General features: G+C 38.9%; 1 protein-coding gene across 1 annotated transcript in view; it reads left to right on the top strand.

Moving 5' to 3' along the window:
• The first annotated feature begins 782 nt into the window (after positions 1-782).
• The window catches only part of LOC102013536, a 51,317-nt gene continuing 24,651 nt past the window's right edge, over positions 783-27,448 (top strand). Inside the window, exons 1-3 of the mRNA XM_013507356.1 lie at positions 783-797; positions 2,075-2,225; positions 3,497-3,622. Coding sequence (XP_013362810.1) covers positions 783-797; positions 2,075-2,225; positions 3,497-3,622 — 292 coding nt within the window. The remainder of the gene's footprint in view (positions 798-2,074; positions 2,226-3,496; positions 3,623-27,448) is intronic.

The following is a 27,448-nucleotide window of genomic DNA, read 5'->3' as shown; positions in this document are numbered from 1 at the left end:
AATACAAAGGTTTTATTATCAATATGATATTTAATATTTGTTATTTAATATTTGTTGACATTTCTCATGGAGGCTGCCAATCAAAATATCAAATGGGTGTGGTCTCATGAGGGGCCTAAGACCACATCTAACTCTTGCTTCTGGGTCCTATCTTAATTCTTAGCACTATCCAGGTAATCCATGACTAATTACTCTGCTTTAATTACTTGGTTCTTTCAATCTAATTTTATTATGAATCTTGTCTGTAACTGACTCAGTTCTTTATTTGAGTTTCCATTTGTAGACATAGTAAAACTACCTAGGAATAAGTGCCTAGAAGTAAACAGACTTTTGCAGAGGCTGGAACATATTTTAGGGACTGTTTCCTGGCTGGTGTTTACAGGCACTCAGATTTAGAATTTAATTCACAAAAGGTTTTTAGAATTATGGTATTTGACATTGGCTCTAATTTGTTTTTAATCATCTTGAGTATGCAGAATCCCAGATAACACCCCGGACAGCTGTGTGAAGTGAACATCAGTATGTAACTTGAAGCTGAGAGAGACAAAATCATCAGGGACAGAACATGACCTAGTGGCTGATATTCTAGTCTCAGCCTCCTGTGATTTCTTCTCCTTCTTCCTGGCTCCCGAAGCCTTTGATCTTTTAAACTTTACAATCCAAATTGTAAAGAGCAACATGGATACAGAGGGCAGTGTTTAGGATTCCTGCCCACCAGATTTTGTTAAACAGTTCAGGTGTTACCATTCTTTAATGAATTTTTATTAGAAAACAAAAATACCATGGACAAGAAATCGGTGAGATAGGAGGGGAGCAGGAGCATATGAGTGGAAGGAGCCCTGTTTCTTCTGTAAATAACTGAATAAATATGAAAACTTGTTTGTATTTTTATCTTTCTTAACTAAGGTTTTGAGAAAAATTTAGGGATAGGGCTTGCCAGAAGATCTTTCAGGCGAATATGTTCATGCACCAAGGACACTGAAAGAAGGATTCTTTTGGCCAACTACTAAACATGGTTCTGTGGCATTTGTGTGCTGAATCCAGCTGAATAGCCTTTTTCTTTTTTGGCAGCCATAAGGGTTAAATCGGGGACCAGTCACACAGAACAATAGTTATATTCCCAGCCCCCTTTATGAAAATTTATTTTGAGATGGTCCTGCTAAATTGCTAAGTTTCCCAGGCTGGGCTAGAACTTGTGATTTTCTTGGGGTTTCAGGCATGCATCACCACATCTGGCTGCTAGTGTGAGTTTTAACCTCCAGTTAAGATGTGTGACGATGAATAGCTCCATGAAGAGTTGGGACAGAGCACAGGAGCTGGGGCTGGAAGCCTGGTATTCTCATCCCAGAGCTGCTTTTCCCTAGTTATAGCTTTGAATTAGTCTCTTGAGCCCCCTCACCTTCTTCCTCCTGTCTAACAACCTTGAGACAAAACAGGCCTGGAGTCTCATCAGCTTTAAAGCTATGATTTTCTAGGAAAGGAACTATTCATAGATGCTGGCTATTCTGCCCATACCAGGAGCAGTGGATGGTTTAGAAACCAATACACAGAGCACTGGAATAATCAAGCCCAGGGTCTGGTAATTTGTGATAAAACTATATTTTAGTTGACCGAGAAAAGCCTGTGGACTGTGCATGCAACAAATCAAATGTAACAAAAGGAAGAGAAACGTGAGTTATAGCTTTAAAGTCTGCCAGATTCCGAGCTGTAAGTCAGAAAGGAAATAATGTTGCCTGAAACCACAAAAGGAAAAGAATTTTCAAGTGTTTCCTGTCCCTGTTTCACCCCTCTGTTATACAGCCTTTTACTGGCCCTAAAGCATGTGGTTCTTAGAACAATAAGCCATCAAATCATGTAGTGCAGGAGATGGGAAAAGACCAGGCAAACAACACAGGACACTGTGATAGGCAGTTATGACCCCACTGTCAGAACGGTGCGGTTGTTTCAGCCACCTAGTTCACCTGCAAAGCTGATTTAAGACACTGAGTTACAGTATTTCAGTGAAGCTGAACTTCCTTGCCTTAGGCGGTATCTTTCCTAGCTGTAAGTTGTCTTATTCTTGCTATTTTGAAAGTCTGAATATACAAGCAGCAAAATACTAAAGGAGAATAAAACACAGCAAGGTTCCCAAGCCCAAGGCCCACAGCAGACTCACACCTGTTTGAACTGTGTAGATGAAGAGCACCTGCTGGGACAGAAGATGCTGGAGAATGTGGAGGATCAGTGTATACATAATTCTAGATGTGGAGCTCATGTTCACTCACAGATTCTATGTAATCTACTACTTACTAATTAGAATTCAATCTTTCATAGAAAATGCTCTTACTTAACCCTACAGGCAGCTATGAAACCCAGACCATTAAGCAGTTTCAAGTAGCACATATGGCCAAAGTAGGGCACAAGCAAACTCTTCTAGTCTATATGTGACATAGTCGTGAGGACAAATCATATAAATACAATGAAATATAAAAAGAAACAAAACTCAAATCTAGGAGCTGCAAAACACAAAACAGTCATACTGAGATGAGAAGAACATTGTCTCTGCCTTCTGTCTCCTCACTCCAACCACTTTTAATAATTTAAACAGTTGCTGTGATCTTTTCTTGGAATGGTGGACAATTCCATATGCTGCAGTCCATGTACCACCCTGGCCATTCCACTACTGCAGTGTGGCTGGATGTCACAGCCTGGAAAAGCCAACCTGGGCAGAAGGCACAAGACCAAAAGTATGTCCAACAGGCTGCTGGAATGAGGTGGATTAGGGGACTGAGGCTGTATTCTAGAAACAACTTCCAGTATATTTAGCTCTGATCTGCTACAGTCTCCATGAAGGGATGGGTGGCTAGCTCAGCCTCTTCAGAGTGGTAGGTCAGAATCCATTCCAAGAAGTCTGGAAACCACCAGACCTTTTGAATTCGTGTTTTATTATACCAGTGAGTACTGGGTTTACTACTGGAACAACACCTCTATCCAGTCGCCAGTTTGTGAAATTAGTGTAGCCATGATGCTTTGCAAGAAAGTGGAGCAATCCAATGGCTTATTGCTTATTTGTGTCCATCAATCAGTGTGAGGCAAGTCTGCTTAATCGGCAATGTGAGAGCCAGCCTCTCATTTTGTTGCTCTTTTCCTACACTCTGAATTTTTCTCATTAACCAAGAAGTCCAGATTCTCATTCTATTGTTTATTGGTATAAAATAATTGTTACCTCCCAGGACTCATCACTGTGTTCTCGTTCATTCTCCTCCCACACTGCCTCACTTCTGCTCTGGTGCAGAGGCTGTCAGGCATTGCCATAGAATGTCTCAGACTAGTATGGGTTCTGTGTACCCCAGGTCCTTGGTTTTAACCTTCAAATGGTCCTCACAAATGCCTGGTAATGGATTCATTCATCTGCGTTGAATGGTTTTTGCATATTTTTAGATGCTATTGTCCTGCCCAGTGGCTTTGGGCAGGACAAGAACACAAATTCTGTTCTTTAAGTTCTTTAACATTACAGTGTGTAAAGCGAGCGGCTGGGCAGAATGGCCTCCAGAGCGCTCCAGCTCCACAGCTGAGTCTGTGTTTTGGACCTTCTCGGACTTCCTCAGATGCCAGTCCTTCTCTGCTGTCCTTCGTCTCAGAGGTGACACTGGCTTCTGCGTTATTGAGATACACGCTTGGTTTCCTTGTTTTTCCTCCTTTCTAAAACCTATCATTCACTACTGTCTTGCTGGCAGAGGGAGCCTGACCCTTGCTAAGGCTCACCCATCCAACTGTACTTGTTTCTTTTCTGTCTCTTAAAAATCATATTTTTATCTTTTATTGACATATTAAAATATGAAAATGTCATACTTGTTAAAATTTGGTGGTACAGAAATAACTAAAATAAAGTGAATGTATTTACTTCTTTTCCTCTAAGTCCCATTCAATCTTACTCTCCAAGGAGAATTACTTCAATTTTCTAGGTACCATTCCATGGCAAATAAATATTATAAAACATATAATATAAATATACTTACTATATAGTTTATATATAACAAGTATGAATCATTTTATGTATGTTATTCTGCAAGTTGCTTTAACAACTCAACGTCCCATTCAACAAATATTTCTCACATCGAATTCATTTCTAAATCAACAGATTGTACTCACACAGCCTTTCACAAACCAGCATCTTGCAGAATAATGGGCTGAAGAAAGTTTAAAAGAAAGGAGCACTTCTTAGAGCTTTGCACTGAGAATCCTTCAAAGTGAAATTTCTACATATTCTGTACTTATTAGACCTAAGAATAGTTTACACAAGAAGTTGACGTTTCTCAGAAAGAAAAGAAATATATTTTAGAAAGCATAGAAAAATGTCACTTTTTTTTTTTTTTTTGGTTTTTTTGAGACAGGGTCTTGCTGTATAGTTCAGGCTGAACTAACTATATAGCCCAGGTGGGCCTCAAATTTGCAGCAATCCTCCTGCCTCAGCCTCTCAAGTGCTGGGATTACAAGAGTGCACCACCACGCCTGGCTTTTAAAAAGGCCACTCTTAATGAAAGTATATGATGTGTCATTTAACTGAATTCATTCAGAAGTGAGCAATCAGAGAGGGCCAGTTCTGGTGAGAGCCATGCAGAAAGGATGGTCAGATTGCCTGACATTATCTCTGATTCCAAAAAGTACATATTTTTGCCGTTTATAGAAGTTTCACAACTAATGAGAAAATAATCACAGATGCACAAGCATTTTAAAAATGTGTTAAAACAGTTTCATACTAAGTATCACCATGGCTCAAAATTCTTTTAAGACATCATAAGACATCTCACTTTGGCTCTAATTTGGTCCTGCTTGGGTTAGAAAAGAGTTATCTTTTAAGTGATATATGTGTTAATTTCCATTAGATGCTACTATATCTGTATTCCAGCAAGTGAAAAACCTGTGCTCCAAGATTACTTCAGTGCACTGACAAATTTGACTTCTCTATAAAACTAACTACAAACCAATACACTATACTTTCTTTTAAGTCTTAGAACTGAGTTTACTTTTACCTACACTAGCCTGCATGTAGCTGTAAACTTAGCCCTAGGAACAGTTTTCACTGGTACTACAGCATTATTCTGTGCTTCCTTTCATTTCCAAGACTATTTCCAGAATATAAGGTCAAAATGTATGGAAAGTAAATATTTCATTTAGATGTATTTCTCTAAAAAACAAAAAGACATACATTGTGTGCAGTAGCTGTAATATATGTGCAAATAAATTTTGCAAGTGACACATTTCTAGAAACAACTTGGCATGTCCTGCTGTATAAGGAGTCACTCTCAAGAAAGACAATAGTATCCCTTAGAATTTAAAGAACAAAACTTCTACTCACACTTGCACAGATAATAGGAAACTTAGGTTCTCCTATAAAAACGGGTCCAGAAGCTCACAGGTACAGCATGTGAGAGCTCTGGCTTTCCTTTTCTGAGCTTGGTTCATCTTTCCTCTACATTGTTTTATTATTAGGCTGGGGGCAAAATAGTTACAGCAGCTCCAGGTCTCACAGTCAGACTTGACAGTATCTAGACCAAGAGGAGGCTGTGTCCCTTAGCAGATCCCCCCTCAGATTTCACTGCGTGTATTGCACCACATACTCATTTCTTACCAACTAACAGCAGCAGATCACTTACAACTTGGAGATAGCAGAGCTTAAGCAAAAGGTCATAAATGACAAGACACTACAGTAGATTAATGACTTAGATTAATTAAGCTTAGTTTTAGAGGAGGGGATTAGGTCACTATCTTCTGAATCATTTGAGCTAATTTGCTCTGCACCAGCAAGAAAGGAGAGGAAATGGATGTTGAATGTACCAGCTGTCTATGATGAAGTCACAAACCACCCAAATCTTTAGGCCTAAAGCAATTACATTTACTTATCTCACAATTCTGGGGTCAGCAGTTTAGGCTGGGCCATCTGGATGGTACTTCGAGTTAGTACGTCTCTAGCACGTGTCTGAAGTCATACTCGGGTGACTAGGGGCTCTAATTTGGGGAATATACTAGCTGTTGACTGGGGCAGCTTTTTTCTCCCCAGAAGGCTGATGTTTATCCAGCAGGCTAGTCTGGGTGTTTCACTTGAGGTAGCTGAATTCAAAGAGCAAGACAGCACGCTTGGATATGGGAGGGCAAGTACAGCCTCTGGATATGCAGGTTCAGGCCTGCCCCACTGCCTGAAGCAAGATTCGGGACTATGCTAGATTCAAAATAGAAAAACATCCTGCATTTCTTGAAGGAAGTAGATATTTGCCATCATCTTCTTTGGTAAATTTTAGTCAAAGTTTATTAGAAGAATCCATATACTGTTCCTTTTGTCTTTTTTCTTCATTTTATACATTTTAGTACAACATTGTTTTTATGTAACAGATTAATGAAAAGTTAGAAGATTTTTAGATATTCAGAGTTTTGGATTTTTTCTCTTCATCTACAATATATCTGGCTTATGTCCAGGTATGATATTATTGTAGGAGATGGAATGCTTGTTAGGAAATTTCAAATTCTTAGCCTTTCGCCTAAGGAAAGTTTCAGAAGCTAGGACTTTTTTAGAGATTTCTAAGTAGAGGTCAACATGCTCCAAGGTAATCTGAATTCATTAGGATAATGCTTCATGGTAATTAAGCCTGCCAGCAGAAGATTAAGGCACATAGTAATGACCTGTCTTTCTATGCCTGGAGAGAGTGGTTTTTTTCACTGTAGCTGTGTAAACTCAGAGACCTAAAGGATGGTTTACACTGTTCAGTCAGTTAGCAATCAAGTATCAAAACTGAACAGATCCTGAACCGTGGTCTAAATCCTTTGCTGAACCACAGTTGTATTTGGAATGTGGCCCATTAGTAAATAAACTATCTCACTCAAAGCACAACTGAGAACCAGGAAACCAGCAAAAGAGACCTTTAACCCTTAAAAGTTACATTAGGAATCCATGAAATTCACTTTACTGGAAAAGAGCCTCTTCAGACCAACTTCTAGAGCCCATTTGCTTTTCTATTATACATGATTGTGTCAAGTCCAGGCAGCAGGTCTAAACCTATACTAGATCAGAAAAGGATTTCAAAGGGGAAAATGGGCACAATTACAAGAGAATGTGAAGAGGTACCTAACAATTTAACAGGAAGAATAAAAGACAAAATGTAACTAAATTCAGGGATTAGAAAGTACAGCATTTGGATCCTTTCTTAAAAATGAAAACAGATCTCTATTGTACTGTCAAGGGGGGTGTGGCTATAATTTTTATTTGTAGAGTAACCATGTATGTCTGTAAGGCAGTATATGCAAACAGTATAACACAATCAGTTGTCCTCTTCAGACACCAGGATTATGCTAGATACATTATTGTCCTCCATACCACTCTTCCAATTCAAGGATTTGCCAAAACAATAGTTGGAGAAACTTTTAATTTGAAGATTCATAAAGATATAGAATAATTTGAGAATCCCCAAGCCAGCACTCTACAGAAAAGGCTTTACTTTGCTGAGTGACTTATATGGTCATAAAATATATACTACAAAATGTAAATATTTTTCATCATAGTTCTAATATTACCTTTGAGCCCTTCCACCAGAATTAGAAAAGCTCTTAGTGATCTGGGATCCAGGGCTCATCTAATGCTTTCTCTTAGTCAAATTTACACCAGACACCATGAGTCTCTAGAGGAGCTGTTTTCTTGTAGGGTAGGATTTGAGTTTAAATGAGGAATCACACTTGCCTGAGAATAATCAACATTATATTGTGAAGTTCATATCCATATAGTATGTCCTGTGTACTAGCTATTCCAATATTCGCAAAGGACATTCCTGCCCTGCCCAGCAGGCATATGCAAAAGAATGTGTTGCTCACCACAAGGAAAACACAAAAACAGTCCAAATTCTCCACTAGTGGGAGATGGTGAAAAACTAATATTTAGACAGAGGATGATTATAGTCTAAGTAAATGGATTAATTTGAGCTATATAATATTAAGCTAGAACATGAAGCTTTAAAAACAATATATATAGTACGGTCTTATTTTTCTATAGTTAAGAATAAGTAGACTAAAAATTATATTTTAGAATGTGCATAAATATAAAAAGAGAATTTTTAAAAAGAAAGCAGACAGTGAAGTGATTAATACTTGATTCAGGGTGATGTTACTTTTGGATGGTGAGGTAAATAGGGAATGAAGTAGAATTATATGGATAAATGTAGGCTTTTCCAAAGTTTCAGCTCCTTTGAGGTATGGGTAGCATGATAAGTACCTAGTAAATTATTTGTCATATGCACTTAAATAGCTATCTAGGTAAATAAAAGTAGAACATACATGTGCCAATAATGGGCGTGTTATGAAATGGGATTAATCCAATGCTTTGTATCTGAAGGTCCATGGAAGGTATTGAAAGAAACTTCAGTAAATTAGCAGCTGAGGTCTCCGTGGTTTGATTTGTAAGACAGCTATTCTCCTTCGCCCTGAAAAAGAACCAAGGTAGGCGTACAAGTGTGACTTGCTGAAAAAAGTGAGAGAAAGACATGATGATGTGAAGCAGCAATTTCCCATTTATCTTCAAATCTGAGCTTTCTAGGAGGTTGACTTGCCAAGCCCAGAGGTTGGCTCCATTCACCCTACTACGTAGAAGTCCGCCAGCATCTACTCTGCATGTATTGTGGCCCTGACCCAGCCCATTTCGGTGAGCTTTGCACATCCTCTCTGTGAATCATGTTGGAGGTGATGATATAATAAGTAAGAGTAGGTTGAATTGGCACATGTCTTGCCACATTTTTCCCCTCTGAGGATGACTTGTGCTCTTTCTGGTTTTTGAATGGTATCTTAAAACCGAGTTTTTAAAAAGTCTTTAAAAAAATAGTTGTAGATTATTTTTCAGAATTAGCAGATCATACAAGATTCTACGAAACAGACATTTTGCAGAATCCACAGTAGGAAAGGTTAGTGATGTTTTTCCCTCACTTCACAGTTGGTTAGATAAGTATGACAGCCACAGTAGCACTCTAGCCCTCTGAGCAGACGCGCTCCTGCTACAAGGAAAAGGGAAGGAACTTTAGGATAGAGATAATTAGGACACATAATCAGGATGTCAGTCTCAATGGCATCTCTCCCCTTCTGCACTCTGTGTTGCTCCGTCCCTTAGCAAGGCCTTTGGGACATGGCCTTGCCACTCAAGTGAGGCTCAGCCTTTGGCCAGGCAGCTGTTTTTCTTAGGCAGCATATTTGACTTACAGTATTTGGGACAAAAGTTGTATCTTTTCCTTTCCCCACCCAGATGAAATCATTTCCTTTCACTATGCTGCAGCTTAATTCCTATGGAAGAGAGGAGTTAGGGCTGTGAGGGGGAGGGAGGGGAAGGCAGGGCAGAACAGCCAGCTTCTAAACACACCAGGGTGTAACGTTTCAGCAGGGAGGAAGCTCACATTTGGTGAGAAGGCAAGGGTGCACGAAGGCCTGAACTTGCTGTATTTGTGTGGATCAATCACTTTCCGCATCTTTGCAAAACTACGTGCTAGAAATGTACCACACCATGCCTCAAAGGAATCCTGTTAATGAGCTAATTTTACTGTTTTGTTTTAGAATTGTTGAAGGCTTCCAATATTAAAATCTTGTTGGAATCAAAAGACAATTTTCAAAGTCATGTTAAGTCATAGGGTAGAGAAAGTGCTCCATAATCCTCATAAGCTTGCAAAAATGGAAAATGGAAAGCTTTGCCTTTTATTTACAACACATGAAATTTGAAAATAGCGTAAAAACCACATCTAAACTCTCTCTTTGCCCTAAAATGGCACTGCAGTCTGGAGAATGAATATTTGCAGTCGCGTGTGCTGTCATCACTTAAATACAACATTTCTACAATGTGATGCTACTTCTTCAAATCACATCCAGTATTCTCGGCTGCCAGTTGACAGGGGGGAAATGAGCCACTTTTAAGGTAGAGGACAAAGTCCCAAGGATAGGAAAGGAAAAAGTACAGGAGTTTAAAGTTCACTGCTTTACTCACCAGTTTTTGTTCATTTTTAAGGTAGATGGAAATGAGATGCATAGCATAGGTATTTGGAGACCAAACGCTCTAATGTTGGCAGTATCTGGAGGACGTTTGTATGTATTCTTGTATCAGAAGAAGCAAAGGGCCAGTTAGGAATTTGGATATGGACTGTTAGCAGGAGAAAACAATAAAACTTGCTGCTTCTAAGATGTCTTCAGGGAAATGTCAGGATTACTGCTATGATAAGGCCTGGCCTGTACAAGAATACCTTCCAAATAAGTCAGTAATCACCAGTGGAATAAATTACTGTCTTAAGATACTTAATAAGGATGTGAGAAATTTCTTGATTTTGATTCTGTTGATTCTGGCTCTGTTCTCTCTCAGCACAAGCACAAGTACAAACACAAACAGGAATATAAATACACACACACACACACACACACACACACACACACACACGTCTACCTCTTTGGCTTCAATTCCGGTTTAGTGCTGTTTCATAAACTGGCAAAAATGAGCCCCTTTAAAAGCTAGTCAGTGGGGCCTTCTTCATGTCTCCTGCAGAGAACTCAGAATCTTGGAAAGATTTGAAAATTGATGATAGTGAAAAATATATAGTTGGTTGAGAATATCAGTTTGTAACTATGTTGATTACATGTTCAAGAATTATTATTCCTTTGCCCTCCTCTTCACCCATGTCAACACAGATTCTAAATCAGTAGAAGGGAGGAACAGTACTCTATGCCCTAGATTTTGTAAGATCACTCAGATTTCACATGTTCTGCACTGTGGTCCCCTGAAATACCCAGACTGATCAGAAGACTTGCTTCATAGCTACACTGTATACATGGGCTCACTGCAGAGGGGTTCTTCATCAGAGCTTTGTGGGGACATTAGTGGAACAGAGAGCTTAAATGACAGGTCACGTCTGTAGCTGGTTAGTGGTGCTACCCAGCTGGGATCTCCTGTTGCAGTGTGGCTCCCATGGTGGAAGCCAGAGGAGTAGTAAAGTCCTTCAACAGCTCCCAAGATAGTGTCTTTTAAATTTTTGATCTTGAGGAGTTTTGCTTGACGAAGTGAAACACACTCCAGTGCTGGCAGCGACTGTACGAATGTCTCATTTTCAGGAAATGATTCTCAGCCCATAAATTTTGCCAAAACATGAATATTACTAAAATATCCCTAACTGAACTTGGAATCATTCTGGAAGAGCAAAGCTCCCCAGTGAGCTGAGATTTGCTTTTTTATTTTCAGTTCATCATTGAAAGTTAAATGTTACTTAGTTTCTTGATACCTTTTTCAGTAGTTCAGTTGAAGAATTCATCTTTTTGTTTCAACAGAATCCCATAGCAGTTTAAGCAATTTTAAGTGCTTCACTTTGGACGCTGGGCTTCAATCCCTCCGCCCCCACTCCTGTTGCACAGCCTCTGGGAAGGAAGCCTCTGAGCAGCACCTGAAGCAGCAGATGATCCGTTGTGGATACTCAGCAGCACAGCTGACAGGCGTTTTTGAGAGGCGAAGAGCTAGTCATTTAGGGAGCAAAACAATTTCCTCCATCAGAGCTGAACACTTGGCCTCATACAGAACACTTAGTTCCCATAAAAGTCTCAAGCAAGTGCCCACAGCAAATCTCTTGACCCCGAAGTTGAGGCTGACCACTCCTGGGAAGGGTCAGGAGTTGGAAAAACATGCTGTTAATAGAGTTTAATGGGGTGAGGGCTATTTCTTCTTGAGTCTTCAAAAGCCCTTAGGATGCATTTAACATTTTCTGTTTGTTTAGGAAAAATGGCTTCACTCATTCACAGCCACTGGCCCTTATTTATTGATATTTCTGCATTAGAGACAGTAAAGTAATATAATGAAAACATTTGATATGTATTTTTAATATTTCTCCTTTCTGCTCCAGCCTTACTAAAGTTCTTAAAAATGTGGAACAGCCCTTGTCTTTCTGTTGTTAGCTTTTAAATATACTGTTTTCTTTCTTAAGAAACATCTTCCTTTCCCTCGGCTCCCTTTGCTCAACCAATTCATATTAACACTTCACATTTTGAGCTCCCAGGGATGGCGTCACACTCAAGTTCCTTGAACCCCTGTCCTTCCCCACCCATTCATCCACTTGCGTTTCTCTGCTAGGACTTTGCATCGCTGCACCATAGCTATTCTCCCCAGTGCTTGGCACTTACTAGGTAATTCAAACAATAGTTGCTAGATGAAGGAATACATGAAGAATTAAAGAATGAATAACGAAGTAAGTGACTGTCCAGTTAGTGGAAGTAGAGTAGTTTTCAAATACTACTGTGGTTCACCATCACTCGGGTAGGTCCTTTGATAAAAATTCATATTCTCAGGTTCTAACTGTGGAGATTTTACTTGGAACTTAATGGTACATGAGGCAAGCTAGAAATAAATTGAATACTATAGAATGCAGGGATATGAGGATGAAGCAGTAAGTACAGAGCAGGACTTGTAGGAGCCTACTGCTGAGCTTGGGTTTGACAACAGTTGGGATTATTGGGAGATAGTAGAGGGCTTTCAGCATTGTCATTTTTCTGGTATCCGAGTACGATTAGATTCAGCATTGGTTCTCAACCTTGGCTGCATGCTGGGATTATCTGCAAAGCTCTAACAAATAAGTAATGATTATTGTGCCCACCTTGGGAGATTTGGATTCAATTGCTCTGAGGTTTGTCCTGAGCTTTGGGATGGTTTTAAAGTTTCCCAGGTAATTCTAACATATTATCAGTCTTGAGAACTACTGGGATAGGAGAAGAAATCTCTCCATGTGATTTGGCAATCAATTGTCTTGTAACATGTCTGAAATTGCAGTTACATTTTGGGAAACATCATTTTAAAAACTACAACAGTATCACAGGATGTCTACCAGAATGCCTAGAACAAAAACTAGTGGTAACCCTAAATGCTGGAGGGAATGTGGAGAAACTGTCTCCTATACAGCTGATGGGAATGTGTGGCAATTTCTTGCAAAACTAACTACACAACTATTATATGGCTCAGCCCTTGTAGACCTTGGCATTTATCCCAGAGAAGTAAAAATTTGTGCTGACAAAAATCTTACACTTGAATGTTCTTAACAGCTTTAATTTTAATAACCAAAAATTGGAAACAATCTAAATGTCCTTTAATAGGTGAATGGTTAAATATACCCTAGTGTATCCATATCATGGAAGTATTTGGCAAAGAAAATGAACAAATTATTGGCATGTGTAAAACTAGGATAAATCTCAAGAGTAGTAAGCTTAGTGAAAAAAAGCCAACCTCAGAAGGTTACCTACTGTACAATTCTATTTATCTGATGTTTTTGCAAAGGTAAAACTATAGAAATGGAGAACAGATTACCAGGGATGGAAATGATTGTAGCTGCAAAATGATAGCCTAAGTAGCCTGAAGAAGTTTTCTTGTGGTGATAGAATAGTTCTGTATTCTTATTGTGTTTGTAGATTCAGAAATTTGTACTGCGGATTAAGTTGTACAGAGTGACACAGCCATACTCCACCATCCATTTCTCAACCTATAAATGAACACTGTCCCCTTATTGCGTGGCAGCCCAAAACTGCTGTATAGTGAATCAAGTCAGCAGTGTAGTTAGCAGTGACTGCACCAACATCAATTTCTTGGGCTTGACATTGTGTGTAAGGTTTAGAATGGCTGAGCAGAAGCTTGGCTTGAGGTTCACAGGACTCAGAGCTATTTTTGAAACTACTCACATGTCTACAATTATTTTAAAAATGTATGGTTCTGAATTTACATTTACTAGTTGCATTTAAAAATTTTATGCAAGGAAAATCATAGGTAGGTTGGAGGTTTAAGTATAGGGACAGCGTTTCATCTTAACTCAAGTTAAATCATCCCTGTGATCAAATACCTAAGAAAGTCAATGTAAAAGAAGAAAGGTTTTTTTTGGCTCATGGCTGTGGAAGTTTTAGTCCACTGCTCGCTGGTTCCTGCTGAGCTTGGGTTTGACAACAGTTGGGATTATTGGGAGACAGTACAGGGCTTTCAGCATAGTCATTCTTCTGGTACCAGAAAACCAGACACAGTCCCCAGAGTCATGCCTTCATGACCTACCCAGACACACCCACAAGTGTGGTGTCCTAATTTTCTAGGTGTCTCTCAAGCCAGTCAAATTGACCATCAAAATTAGAAATCACAGCTATTTAATTCAGTTCATTTCAGAAAGCTTTTAATGCCTAATAGACATAAAAGAAATGTGGTTAGTCCTCTCACTCTTAATCTTATATTACCTATCCAGCCAAGCACAATAATAGGTACATGGTAAAGACCTCAAAAATGGTATCATTTGGCCAATTGCCCTATTAATCTTTTGTGGTGATTGTGGTAGACCTCTCATTTACATATATGCTGCATTTTCTCTACATTATTTTCTTTCTTTGAAAAAATCAGATCCATATAGAAAATACAAATTAATTTCTTCTCTATATTTTTAGCCCATAAAATTACTGGGCATACTTTTATGCTCCATAAGTTTATTTCAGGTTTTAAGCTGCAAAGTGTGTTCTATTTTATTATTTTATATCAAAAGACAATACATATACATCTCTAAGCTTATGTGGAATTAGGACAAAATAATTTAGACCACCAAATGATACTCTTGATTTTTAAAAAATAATTACTGAACTTAAATTTGTGGGGAGGAGAGCAATCTCTGTAATGTTTGCTTCTTGGGTCAACATTCCCATTCAGCAGTGACAAGCCAAGTATCATTTCAGTAAATGGGAAATTCTTGTTTTCATGCACTGATTAGCCTTATTACATGCTAGGGTTAAATGGGAGCCTCCTCAGGCTTATCTGTTAATGATGCGCAGCTGCAATGGATGGAACTCTCCCTCAGTCTGCACCATTTTCACAGAGCAGCACCCAAACAAAACTTTTCCAATGTGAACGTCTAAACTTGACCACAAGTTATGGAGCAATTCTATCTGAAATTGTTTTGCAGGAAACCAGCAGGAAACAAAAACCCTGAGAAGGAATTTTCACATTAGCAAGGTGGCCACCTCATACCACATCACCTATAAGATTTGGTGACTAGAGTTGCAGTGTACAGTGCACTTAACTAGATAGTTCATTTTGCTTAAGTCGGCGGTGCCACTCAGTTAAAATGCACTTGCCCGGTCCAAATGCCCTCAGTGGCAGATTTTGCTTCCCCAATATCAAAATTACATGGCAGATTTGAGTAGCTTTATGATGAAGGATGCCTCTGACTGCTTTGAGGAGCATTTAAAATGCTTCCCTGTTTTAGAATGTCTGCAACCTGCAGTAACAGACTGCTAATCTGTTGGAGGACTTACTATAGGCTAAGCTAAGCACATCTTGGGCATCATCTCAGGTGATCCTCTGCATAACACTCAGACAAAATTAGTTTGCAGGCTTTATAAATGATGCCTAGAGTACTTACTGAGCTTGTCTGATGTTACAGAGCCCACAGGTATTAGAGCCTGGATGCAAGACCAGCCCCACCTTTCAAGGACTCTTATCCTGGCAGGTGGTTTAATAGCAATTGCTTTATTGCCAGCTCATTAAAAGAAGGGTGTAGTAGTGCAGTCACTAAGCCAGAAGACACTGTTTCTAAGTCAATTAGCAATGGGTCAGGGCACCAGTGATAACCCATACCCTTTGTTTATCTGTATGCCTATTCAGGGTGACTTGCCTTCTTCTATGTGGTATTGTCATGTTGTGGCTTTTGTTAGAGAGTTAAAGTGTTTAAGTCAAAGCAGTGTGATAGTGATAAAGTCAGAGCTTATCAGTAACGCTTTATACAGAAGATGGAGGAATGTGCTTGGTGACCCAGGCTGTTGCTCCTTACCAAGGGGCTCCTGCTCCCTACTGCCACCTCCTTGGCCTCTTCCACCTAGTTTGGAATTGTCATGAGTTTTATTTGGGACTTGTAGGGGCTTAGTAAGGAGCTATTCATCCCACTATCTGCTTTTTCAGTAGTTCTTTTCATCACTTTTGCCTTCTGAATCAAACTTGTGAACAAACGGACTTAGTAAATGTCTACAGAATATTCCACCCCATAACATCAGAATATACATTCTTCCCAGCTGCACATGGGACGTTCTCCAAAATAGACCACATACTAGCTCATAGAACATGTTTAAGTAAGTGCAAAGGAACAGAGATTATTGCATGCATATTATCAGACCATAGTGCAATGAAATTGGAAATCAGTGACAAAAGAAACCACAAGAACTTCATAAACACATGGAAATTAGCATCCTCCTGAACAACCAGTGGGTCATAGATGAAATTAAAGAAGAAATTAGACAGTTTCTATAATTAAATGATAATGACAGCAGAACATACTGGAACTTATAGGACACAATGAAAAAAGTCCTAAGAGGGAAATTTATAGCAGTGTGCATATTAGGAAAACAGGGTAAGCACAAACAAACAACTTAGTGGTGAACCTCAAACATCCAGAGCAGGATAAGCCAAAAGCTCATACAAGGGAGGAAATTATAAAGATCAGAGCAGAAATTAATGCATTGGAGACTAAAAAACAGTACAAAGAATCAATGAATTGAAGAGTTAGTTCTTTGAAAATTAAATAAAATAGACAAACCCTTAGCCAACCTTATCATCACTTTTGCCTTTAAGTATAGGACAGCAAGAAAGTAGTGTAACAGTTTCAGAGGGCAGCTTTGGAGCCAGGGTAACTTGGTTGAAATCCCAGGATAGGTACTTGCTGACACTGAGACACAAATTTTCATTTGACTTCCCTGAGTCCCAATTTCCTCATGTATAAAATGTAACAGAGAGACAATCTCATTGGGTTCTTGTGAGAATTAAAAGAGATAATTCATATAAAACCAAATTTTTGACACAATAGAAGTGCTCAAATATTCCTCATAAATAATTGTCAACCACAACAGTCCAGTTTCACTAATTTCTAATCCACTATACTGGCTCTTTTCATAATTTAGAGTTTTGTTTTTCTTCATTAATCTCTGAGCTTCCGTAGCCTCAACGCTGTTCAGCACCCATGAAGCCTTTTAGAGCTTCCATTACTCTGTACTCTCTTGCCAAGCACTACAGTAATCCCCACATTCCTAACTTTCCCTGAGATGCTATTTAGCACCTGTGTAAACCTATGCAGCTGTGCTCAGCTATGTCTAAATGTTTGCTGTGTGCTTCTGTCATATTTATTTGTGTGATTCTCTGTATAGCCAATTCTGGTATGAAATTATAAGTGCCTCAGGAGTACACTTCCTACTTCTGCAACAAATCCAGATGTTTTTCCAGGATCAGTTTTCAAATGGGCTGAAACTTAAGCATACAACTTGCTTTAATAAAATGATAATGACAAGTTTTTAAACATGGTGTTCTTGTCTAGGCCTTATTTCTTACCATAATTTCAGTAATCCTTCTACAGAGGCATTCAACTTAGGGGACTTTAGCTGATGATTGTCCACGTTTGAAAAATTAAAAGAACTCTTCCACTGGTGAGACAAGGCAACAATAAAGCAATAAAGGGTTAGTGATTGTTATGTTCAAGAAAACATCGGACATTTCCTTTGATTAATGAAGTGATTGATACATTGGATTAAGAAAAATCCATCATATATAATAGAAGGAATGAGAGCTGTACTTTTAGAGCACTTAGTACATGTGAAGTGGCTTTCTAGGAGCTTCTCTTGGCTTTTTCAGTCCTCTCAGCATTCCAGGGGGTGGGTGACTTGTTTCTCCCCATGTTGTATACAGGCCATTGATTGATAAAAGGCTCGTTCACTGTATGTACATGGAAAGTGACCCAGCTGAGCTCAGAACCCAAACCTGTGTTTCCCACTGAGATATTCTGCCTCCCACGAAGGAGAAGGGGTTTTGCAGATGACATATAAAGATAATTCTGTAATAATCCTTGTTTTTGTCTTCTGCAATACAAGCCACCCCCCTCCCTATTTAAAGAAAAGGAAATTCTATTGGTATACAGAATTTGCTTAGGGTAGATAAATAATGATAATTGCAGGGATGTTGGATGGTTTTCAAGAAAAATTTAAAAAAAATTTTTTCCCTCAGTGGTTGCTTGTCTTTATTTGCGCCTGTCCTCCAAAGGCCTGGCTCAGCATTCGCCGAGCAACAGTGAGGTCCTCCGAGGGTGTCTCCCTGTCAGAGCGAAGCCATTAGGGACACTGCCTCATTGCTTTTCATGAGGCTGGAGCGGAAACAATTTTTGCTTTCTTTCTCTTTACCCGGTCTTCTGAGTTTTCCCTCCTCAGCTATATTCTTTTGGAATAAATAGCAGGGTTACATCTCCCAAGAGTTGGGTAACTTGAGCCCTCCCGGGGCACCCTCTGAGAAGCAGCTCTCTGCACACACTCCACTCACAGCTGTGTGGGGCCTGTTCTTGGCAGCCTCGTGACTCTCGGCTGCGCCTTCTGGATTTCAGGACCCTGTGATTGCAGGCCAGGCCTCTGCATGCTTTAATAATAAAACCATCCAGTTGGTCTCTTCCAACTCTGAACATTCTGAGTTGCTCAGCCTTGAGTTGTACAGGATCCAAACACCTCTCACTGAACCATGCTGTAGCTATTTTGTGGAAGAATTCTTACATTTGTCCTGTTTCACAGCATGGGTGCTGAGAGCTTTGAAGTCACAGGAACACGCTGCATTCCATACTGTGCTGGTGAGGAGCAGAGGCGCTCTACAGGAGGCCCATGATAACTTTGGTTTTAGGCTCCTTCAAGCCCAGGCTTCTGTCAGGCAGCTGCCCTGTTGCATACATAGTTTATAACTGTGTGTTCTGTTTCTTAAAAATGGCCTTCATATTGTATGCTTAGGTTACTTAAAGCCTGGATTTGACCTCAATTGAGACACTTTTGAGCAATAGTTCAATCTGTGCCAAGATTAACAAATGCGCGACTATCTGGAAGAAGTTCAAACCCTACAAGGGAGAAGGTACAGCAAAGAATATGGAAAATCAACTCTTTGAGTCTTTACTTTAGGAGGCATTGTTTTTTTGTTTTTTGTGGTACCGGGGATCAAACTCATGGCTTTGTGCTTGCCAGGCAGGTGCTTATGCCACTGAGCTATTTCCCCAGCCCAGGAGCCATTGTTTTAAGCATTTAAAAACATATGAACTCATTCAGTCCTTGCAACCACCCTGAGCAATAGGTCTATTATCAGCCCATTTTTCAATAGGAGTACTGAATTTGAACAGCTCATAGGGTTCTTGCTAGTAAGTGACTGAGGCTGGATCCATCTGCCCTTAGCCACAGTGTGCTCCTCTGGCGTAAACTCAGAATTTCTGTTTTTAGCCTCGTTTCTTCAGATGTCTTTTTTTTTAATATTTGGTAAATCAGTGAATTTCTTTTTGTCTCCCCATCAGAAGACTTTATCTGTGTTTCTCAGAAGTAAAAATAGATTCACATATGGTTAATGTGGAAGACTGGAGTCAAAGACCCTGCACATTGTATCCAAAACCCAGGAAAAGAACAGGCTTGCCGCTGGACAGCACAACCGAGGCAGGGACTCAGCAGGCTCCGTTTCTTCCTGTCCACCAGGGCAGCCCTTCTGCAGAATGCACTGACTCACAGTAAGCACAGAGTGCAGATATAGTTAAATGGGCACATACTGATGCACAATGCATTCATCGTGGGGGACTGGTACATATAAATACTGCATCTCGGTCACATTACTTTCCCTTCCATGTTGCCTTCATTTTGACATCCTTCCCACATTCCCTTCCCATTTCTAAAAAAATCAACCCTCTTGTTTACTACCATCTCTTTTTTACTTTGTTCTCTAGATTATTTATATTTTGGTTTTCTCTAAAATAAAGGAAACCATGTGATGTTTATGATTCTGTGTCTGACATTTCACTTAGCATTATGGTCTCAAGGTGCATCCATATTCCCTATAATGACTCAAAATTATTCATCTTTATGATTTCATTGTGTATATTAGCTATTGTGAATTATTTTGCTATAAAGATGGATATGTGTCACTTAAATATGGTGTCTTTAAGTCTTTCAGGAAGATAGCTAGAAGAAGAATAGCTGGGTGAAATGCAATTTTTATTTTTATTTTTTTGAGAAACCTCTATACTGATTTCCTTAGTGGGTGTAGTCGCTTACATTCCCACCAATAATTTAAAAGGGTGCCTTTCCCCCATAGCTTTTGATTTTGTGATGATAGCCATTCTTCTGGGGGGTAAGATGGAACCTCATTATAGTTCTGATTTGCATTTCTCTAACAGCCAAAGACATTAAGCATTTTTCATATATTTATTGGCCATTTGTACTGTTGAGAAATGTCTAATCATTTCAATTTACTATTTTTAATTGGGTCTTTTATTCATTCAGTTGTTTTGAGTTCTTTATATGTTCCAGATATTTGTTCTTCGTCTGAGGAATAGTTAGAAAACTTTTTCCCCATTTTTTAGGTTGTCTCTTCCTTCTGTTGCATTTCTTTTGCTCTGCAGAAGATTTTTATTTAATATAATTCCTTTTTTGATATAATCCATTTATTGATTATTGATATTATTTGTTGTAAAATTGGAGTTTGATAAGAAAGTCCTTGCCTATGTTTATGTCCTGAAGAGTTTTAACTATTTTAAATCCTAGCAGATTCAGTGTTTATGTTTTCATAACCAGGTACTTGATCCATTTTCATTTTATTTTGGTGCAGATATGTATCTAGATTCATTCCTCTGAAAGTACATAACCAGTTTTCCCAGTATCTTTTTTAAAAAGGCTATCTTTTCTCTAGCTATGTTTTTGGCCCCTTTGTCAAAAATAAGATAGCTGAAAATGCCTGGAACTATTTCTGCATTCTCAATTCTATGCCATTGGTCAATGTGTCTGTTTTTGTGCTGGTACCGTGCTGTGTTTATTACCATAGCTTTGTCACATACCTTGAAATTCAGGATTGTAATACCTTCCACTTGTTTTTGGTTTTTTTTTTTTTTTTTTTTTTTTTTTCTGGTACTGGGAATTGAACTCACAATCTTGCGGTTGCCAGGCAGGCGCTGTGCCGCTGAGCTAAATCCCCAGCCCCCAATAACTTCCACTTGGCTAATCACTCATGATTGCCTTTCTGAGTCTGTTTGTGCTCCATATAAGTTTTAAGACTTTTTTTTTCTAGTTTTGTGATCAATACTTTTTGTACTTTGATATATCACTTTTGTCTTCAAAAATATAGCTATTTTGATCTTTTTGCTGTTGTTGTTAGTTCCTTGTCAAGTTTCAGAATCAAGGTAATGCTAGCTTTCACAAATACGCTTGGAGGTGTTCCTTCCCTTTTGTTTTTATGGAGGTATTTGTGGAGTATGAAGTGTTAGTTCTTCCCTGAAGTTCTAGAAAAATTCAGTGAAAATTCTGTTGGGTCCTGTGTTCATATTAGTTGAAAGAGTTTTTGTTACTGCCTTTATTTAATTGCCTACTATTCGTCTCTTAAAATGTTTTTATATTATCTTAGTTCAATTTTTGTAATCCATGTGTGTCTATGAATTTATTTATGTCTTCTAGATTCTCTAATCTATTCAAATATGTTTTTGAAATAGTTTCTCAAAAATTCTCTGAATTTTTGGCAGTGTCCATTGTGATTTTGCCTTTTTCTTTTCTAATTGAATTGATATGTATATCTTTCTTTCTATTGGTAAATTTCAATCTTGTTTATATTTTCAAAGAACCTTCTCTAATCCACTGATTCTCTGTATTTTTTCTCAATTTCAATACTTTCTGCTCTGGTCTTTATAATTCCTTTCCTTATACAAGTTTTGGACTTGGATTGCTTTTTTTCTTCCTGGACTTTGGGATGGATCATTAGATTATTTATTTGAAATTTCTCCATTTAAAAAAAAGCTGACTTTCACAGCTATAAACTTTCTTCTGAGAACCGGTTTCATTGTGTCCCACAGGTTTTGGTATGTTGTGCTTCCACTGTCCTGTGATTCTAGGAATCTCTTAATGTCTTCCATGACTTCTTCAGTGACCCACTGATTATTCAAGAGTATATTAATTAATTCTCATGTGTTTGTGTTGTTTCTGTTGTTGTTGGTATCTATTTCATTTCCCTAATTGGATAGTATACAAGATATTATTTCAATACATTTTATAGGCTGGAGATTTAGCTCAGTGGCACAGTGCCAGCCTGGCAAGCTCGAGGTCATGAGTTTGACTCCCGTTACAACAACAACAACAAAAACTTTACATTTTGTGAATGTAAGGATGTTTTATAGCCCAACAAGTGGTCTAATTTGGAGACTAATTTGTTGCTGAAAAAAGTGTTTATTCTGTTGTTGTTGGATGAAACAGTTTGTAGATATCTATTAAATCCATTTGTTCAATGGTGTGGTTTACTCTGATATTTATTTAAGGATTTTTTATCTGGTTGACCTATTTGTGTGAAATCTGCACTATGTTGTAGTCATGTTTATCTGTTTTTTTTTTTTTAATGGCCAATACTTTTTTTTTTATAAAATTGTATATGATGATAGTTGGTGCACATATATTTACAATTGTTGTCTCTTCCTGTTGAAATGTTTCCTTTTTCAGTATGTAGTGATTTCCTTTATTTTTTCTAAGCAGTTATGGATTGAAGTCCACTTTGCCTGAAAATATGTTAGCTATTCCTACTTGCTCAAAAGTTCTCATTGCATAGAGCCTTTTCCTATCCTTTTGCTTTCAGTGTGTGTTTTTTTTGTGTGTTTGTGTATGAGGTGTTTCTTTTGCTGGCAACATATGGTGATTTTTGTTTTTTGATTCGATCAGCAAGAATGTGTCTTTTGGTTGGGGAGTTAAGGCCATTGATATCAAATGCTATTATTGAAAGATATTTGTTGAATCCTGTCACTGCATCATTTTAGTGTTGATTCCTTTATTTTTTCCTTTTGCTCCTGGTTAGATATATTCTTTCTTTTACACTCTTTTTGATGTTGGCCTTGATTTCTTTGTCAAGGATTCCATTATATACTTTCTGCAATTCTGGGTTGATAGCCATGATTTTCTTCAGGTTGTCTTTGTCATGGACAAGCTATTTCTCCATCAATTTTGAAGGATGATTTGCAGGTTATAGAATTCTCTGTTGGTAATTGTTTTCTTTTCAGGGTCAAAAAACTTTACTCCAAGCTTTCCTAACTTTTAAGGTTTGTGTTGAGAAATCTGCTGTTATTCTAATAGGCTTACCTGTATAGGTTACTTGTTTTTTCCCATCAGTTTTTAGTATTCTCCCTTTGTACTGAATTTTGACTATGAAGTGTCATGGACAGCTTCTTTTCTGATCATGGGTATTTGTGATTCTATATACCTCATTGACTAGAATATAGAATTTTTTTCTTTAGATTTGGAAATTGTTCTGCTTTGATATCAGTGACTTAATTTTTATTCTTATAATTTTAGGCTTTTAAAAAAATCTTTGAGCTATCTAAGGCGTTGTTGGATTCAGTTTTAGGGTATCGCTGAGTACATGATCAACTACATAAACCTTTTCTTTTAGTTCTGACAGACTCTCAGATTTGTCATTCTTGTTGCCTATAGTTTGAATTGAAATTTTTTTTATATCCAAGATTTCTGCATGATTTCTTTTTGTAATCTCTAATTCTTTATACAAATGATCATTTATATCTTGTATTATCTTATTTAATTCAATCAGCTTTTTCTATGTCTTGTTAAGGCTTCTTAACATTTGAATAATTAGATCCTTTATCTGTTTATTTACATCCTTTTTAAGTTCATTAAACATCTTATGGACTTGCTTATTAGTTTTTTTTTTTGGATCTCTTCAAACATTATAACTTCTGAAACTTCCTCCACTGTAGTGCTTGTGAGATCAGCTTTTGGGGAATTAAGATTTCTTTAGAGGATACATTTTACTGCTTTGTTTTTTCATGTGATTGTACCATGGAAACCACACAGAACCGAACCAGGCCATCTGACATGAGAAGAGTCTTTATTAGGCGGGAGCGCGACGCGGTGGGCTGTCTAGCGGACCCAGACAGCCTCGAGCTGTGCAAAGCATGGGGCTTATAAGAGTTTTTTGGGGAGGGGTTGTGGTTAGGGTAGTTGGCCCTGGAGGTTGTGGTTAGGGTAGTTGGCCCGGTCCCCGCCAGACAGGTTATGGGGCAGAATGACCTTTTGCGGTTGAGTCATTTCTGGTGATAAAGGAAGTGAAGTCATAGCTCATCTTGGAATATCTGGTCCTCGATATGGGAAGTGAAGACATAGCTCATCTTGGAATATCTGCTCCCCCATACGGGAGGTGAAGTCATAGCTCATCTTGGAGGAACACCTGGTCCTCGCCAGGCAGGGTATGGGGTGGGGGAGGGCCTCGGGTAACATCATGCTTCTATTGTTTTTGTGATCAGTTAAGATAGAAAATCTGTTCCTATTTTGATTCCTGCAGTTGTATACTTCCCTGTGACTTGACCCTGGCTTTGTTGTTTTGGGGAGTATACATGTGTTTAACCTATGCAATGTAATAGAACCAATCTCAGTCACTGTGGTGCAAAGAAAGAACAACTATTAGTTAAATCAGCATCTGTAGAACCTACAATCATACATTTTAAAACTCATTCTAAAAATTCTGCATTTTCCAGTGATGCATGAATAAAATAAAATAGTACTGATGAGCAGTGAGTTTGATGACAAGTGAGGAAGGAGAAAGACAGAAGGAAAGGAAAGAAATAGTTCAGAAGTAGGAAGTAGAAAATAGGTAACAGCAGATGAAACAAAGATAAGATACCATTTTGGAGGTATTATTTTTAGTTTCAGAATTTGAAAGAGAGTGAAGGGAATCTGGGAGGTTATTTTGGGGAAACAGGGAGTAGAAAGAAGGGGTGAGGAAGTATAACTGAGTATTGAGGAAGCTGTTAATATGCTGGTGTTACGCTTGTGTTTTAACCCTTTGTACACAATTTTTGTTGAGGGTTAACTTGACATCACCATGAAAGCTACTATTAAACTAAGGAACTAATCAATTCTTAATGTGTTTCACATATATGAACACTATATCTATGTCTATATCTATATCTCCAATGAGAGAAGACAAAAACACTCATACAAAGGCACAAAAGTTAGCATCCTTTCAGTCCTATTTATAATTCGGTCTGAATTTGACTGATGTTGTCTCCACCCTTAGTTCAAAAATGGAGAAACCTTGTTTTGTAGCAGTTGTAGGGGGCTGAGCTCAAGTTTTCTGTGATTTTGGCTTCTTGCCTACCAGTGCGTGAAGGGCATTGGCTCCAGGTGGTCCACCCAAAGGCTTCTCATTCCCTGTGCAGGCAGCGCTCTACCAGGTTTCAGCTGTGCTCCTGTGGATGTAACTGACTGGAGATTCCCCTCTCTGTCTTACCATAAGACACTTCCAACTGTATTGGAAAGGAGGACGCAGTGGAACTGGTCCCCTGATCTTTGGAGAGGCTTCCCCTCCCTCCACGGTAAATCCTGCAGATGCCCACGTGGGCGCGGATGAGCACTCAGAGCAATACCTTGCGAGCCCGCTGCTCCCCTCCAGCATTCCAGCCACACTACACTGTCTGTGCCTGTCAGGTATTCTCTATCAGGCCCACAGATTCAGTGGCATTTAGGGCTCAGTGGAGGAAGGCCTGTCTGCTGGGAACTCAGTAGCATTTGGAGCCAATGAGAGAGAGCTCACACAGGCGCTGAGGTCAGCAGCTTTGGTGGGTGGTGCAATGGATCCCACATGGGGATCAAGCTCTCTGTGTGTTTGGAGGCAGGCAGTGGGTGGGATGCCACACAGACACAGAGCCCGGTGGTGTTTGCAGGTGGTGGGAGAGCTCCCACTCTAGTCCTGCTCTGGGGTCTTTTCTCCATTCCCGGATCACCAATCACAACCCCTTCATGCCCTTGCAACTCATTGTCCCACCAGCTGCTCAATGCCGGATTCTAGGCTTCTATCCAGAACCATGTGTTCATTTCTTTCTGTCCTAGGGATCGCCAGTACTAACTCAGTCACTGCCCTCTGAGTAATTCTTTGGAACATGACTTCCTGTAATGTGCAGAGGTCCCCTCTTGAGAATATGTTGTTGGCTGGGCCCCATTGGCCCTGAGTGGGAAGAGAGGTAGGGCATGTGGGCACTGGGCAGTGGCTGCTTAGCGGGAGACTGAACGCAGCAGCATGGTGGCTGATTTCTTCAGCTTCCTTCCTTCTCCAAGACGGTATGTTTGCTGAGTCTGAGCCGCAAGTAGGACTGGGGCAGGAGGTGCCTGTCTTCTTCCTCTAAACACCCTGTTACTGGAACTCATCTGATGGGCTTCTCCTTTAAGTTGTCCTTTTATATTTTTATTTCTTGTTCATTCCCCATTTCTGAGCCCCTCAGGATCCCCGTTAAATATCTTCCAAAACTCTGGTGAACACTACCGTCTCTAGCCCTTCATCCTGCCTCTCCTAATCAATGTTTTCAACTTAATTTTTAAAAAATTAAATTTAAGTATTTCTTTTTGTTTTACATATAAATGATCCTGTGCTTTGTCCACATCAAAAGGAATTCCAGGTTGTATTACAAACAGAAACAACAAACTTCTGTGACTCACATTATTGTTTTTCAGATAGAGTTATTCGATAATCAGCCTGTATTTCAGTTCTGTATTATGTTTTCAATACATTCTTCTATAAAATGTAGCATAAATATGTAAGTTGAAGTCGTTTGTTCAGATGAGTCTAAAACATTGACTCCCATGTGAGGATTTTCCTTTTGAGGCTTAGATGTCCGCAGTCGTTTGAGTGGAGTTCCGTTCACATTAAAGGTTATTACAAACCTGAAACCCTCAGGAAATGTATTGCATTACTGTTCTCAAACCATCTGAGTTTTATAGATTGACTGACATCAGAAACCATGTCAAGGGTGAATAGCACAAAGTTGTGTTGTTAAGGTTTCATTCTAAGTAATCTCCAGAATTCTTATTTTTCAGTTGTTTCCTCTTTGCCTTATCATTTATCATGATAATTATTATGTCATCATGGGGAGCACGTACATATGCATAACATGTCTTAATTCTTTTGATGCCTCTTTGCATCCCCCTCCCCACCCCTCCATCTCTAGATCAACTTCCTTGTGCAAGAGCTAGCTTTCTGTTTCCTGTTGCTCATCTTTTGTTTTGTTCTTTACTTATATACTTTGGGTTTCTCACATAAGAGAAGCTATGCAATATTTAAGCATTATTCTTTTTTATGGCAGAGTAGTACTCCATTGTATATAATTACTGCACTTTCTTCATGCACTCATCTATTGATGGATGAATAGACTGCTTCTGAGTTTTACCTATTATGAGTTGAGCTGTTTTTACAAATAGATATGCAGGGGCCAGGGGTATAGCTCAGTGGCACAGAGATTGCCTGGCAAGTGCAAGGTCCTAAATTTGATTCCCAGTACCAAAAAAAAAAAAAAAAAAACAGGGGCCAGGGGTATAGCTCAGTGGCACAGAGATTGCCTGGCAAGTGCAAGGTCCTAAATTTGATTCCCAGTACCAAAAAAAAAAAAAAAAA

Source organism: Chinchilla lanigera, unplaced genomic scaffold (genome assembly GCF_000276665.1).
Source record: "Chinchilla lanigera isolate Chin_1 unplaced genomic scaffold, ChiLan1.0 scaffold00125, whole genome shotgun sequence".
NCBI classification, from domain to species: Eukaryota; Metazoa; Chordata; class Mammalia; order Rodentia; family Chinchillidae; genus Chinchilla; species Chinchilla lanigera.
This window is presented reverse-complemented; position numbering and strand designations above follow the sequence as displayed.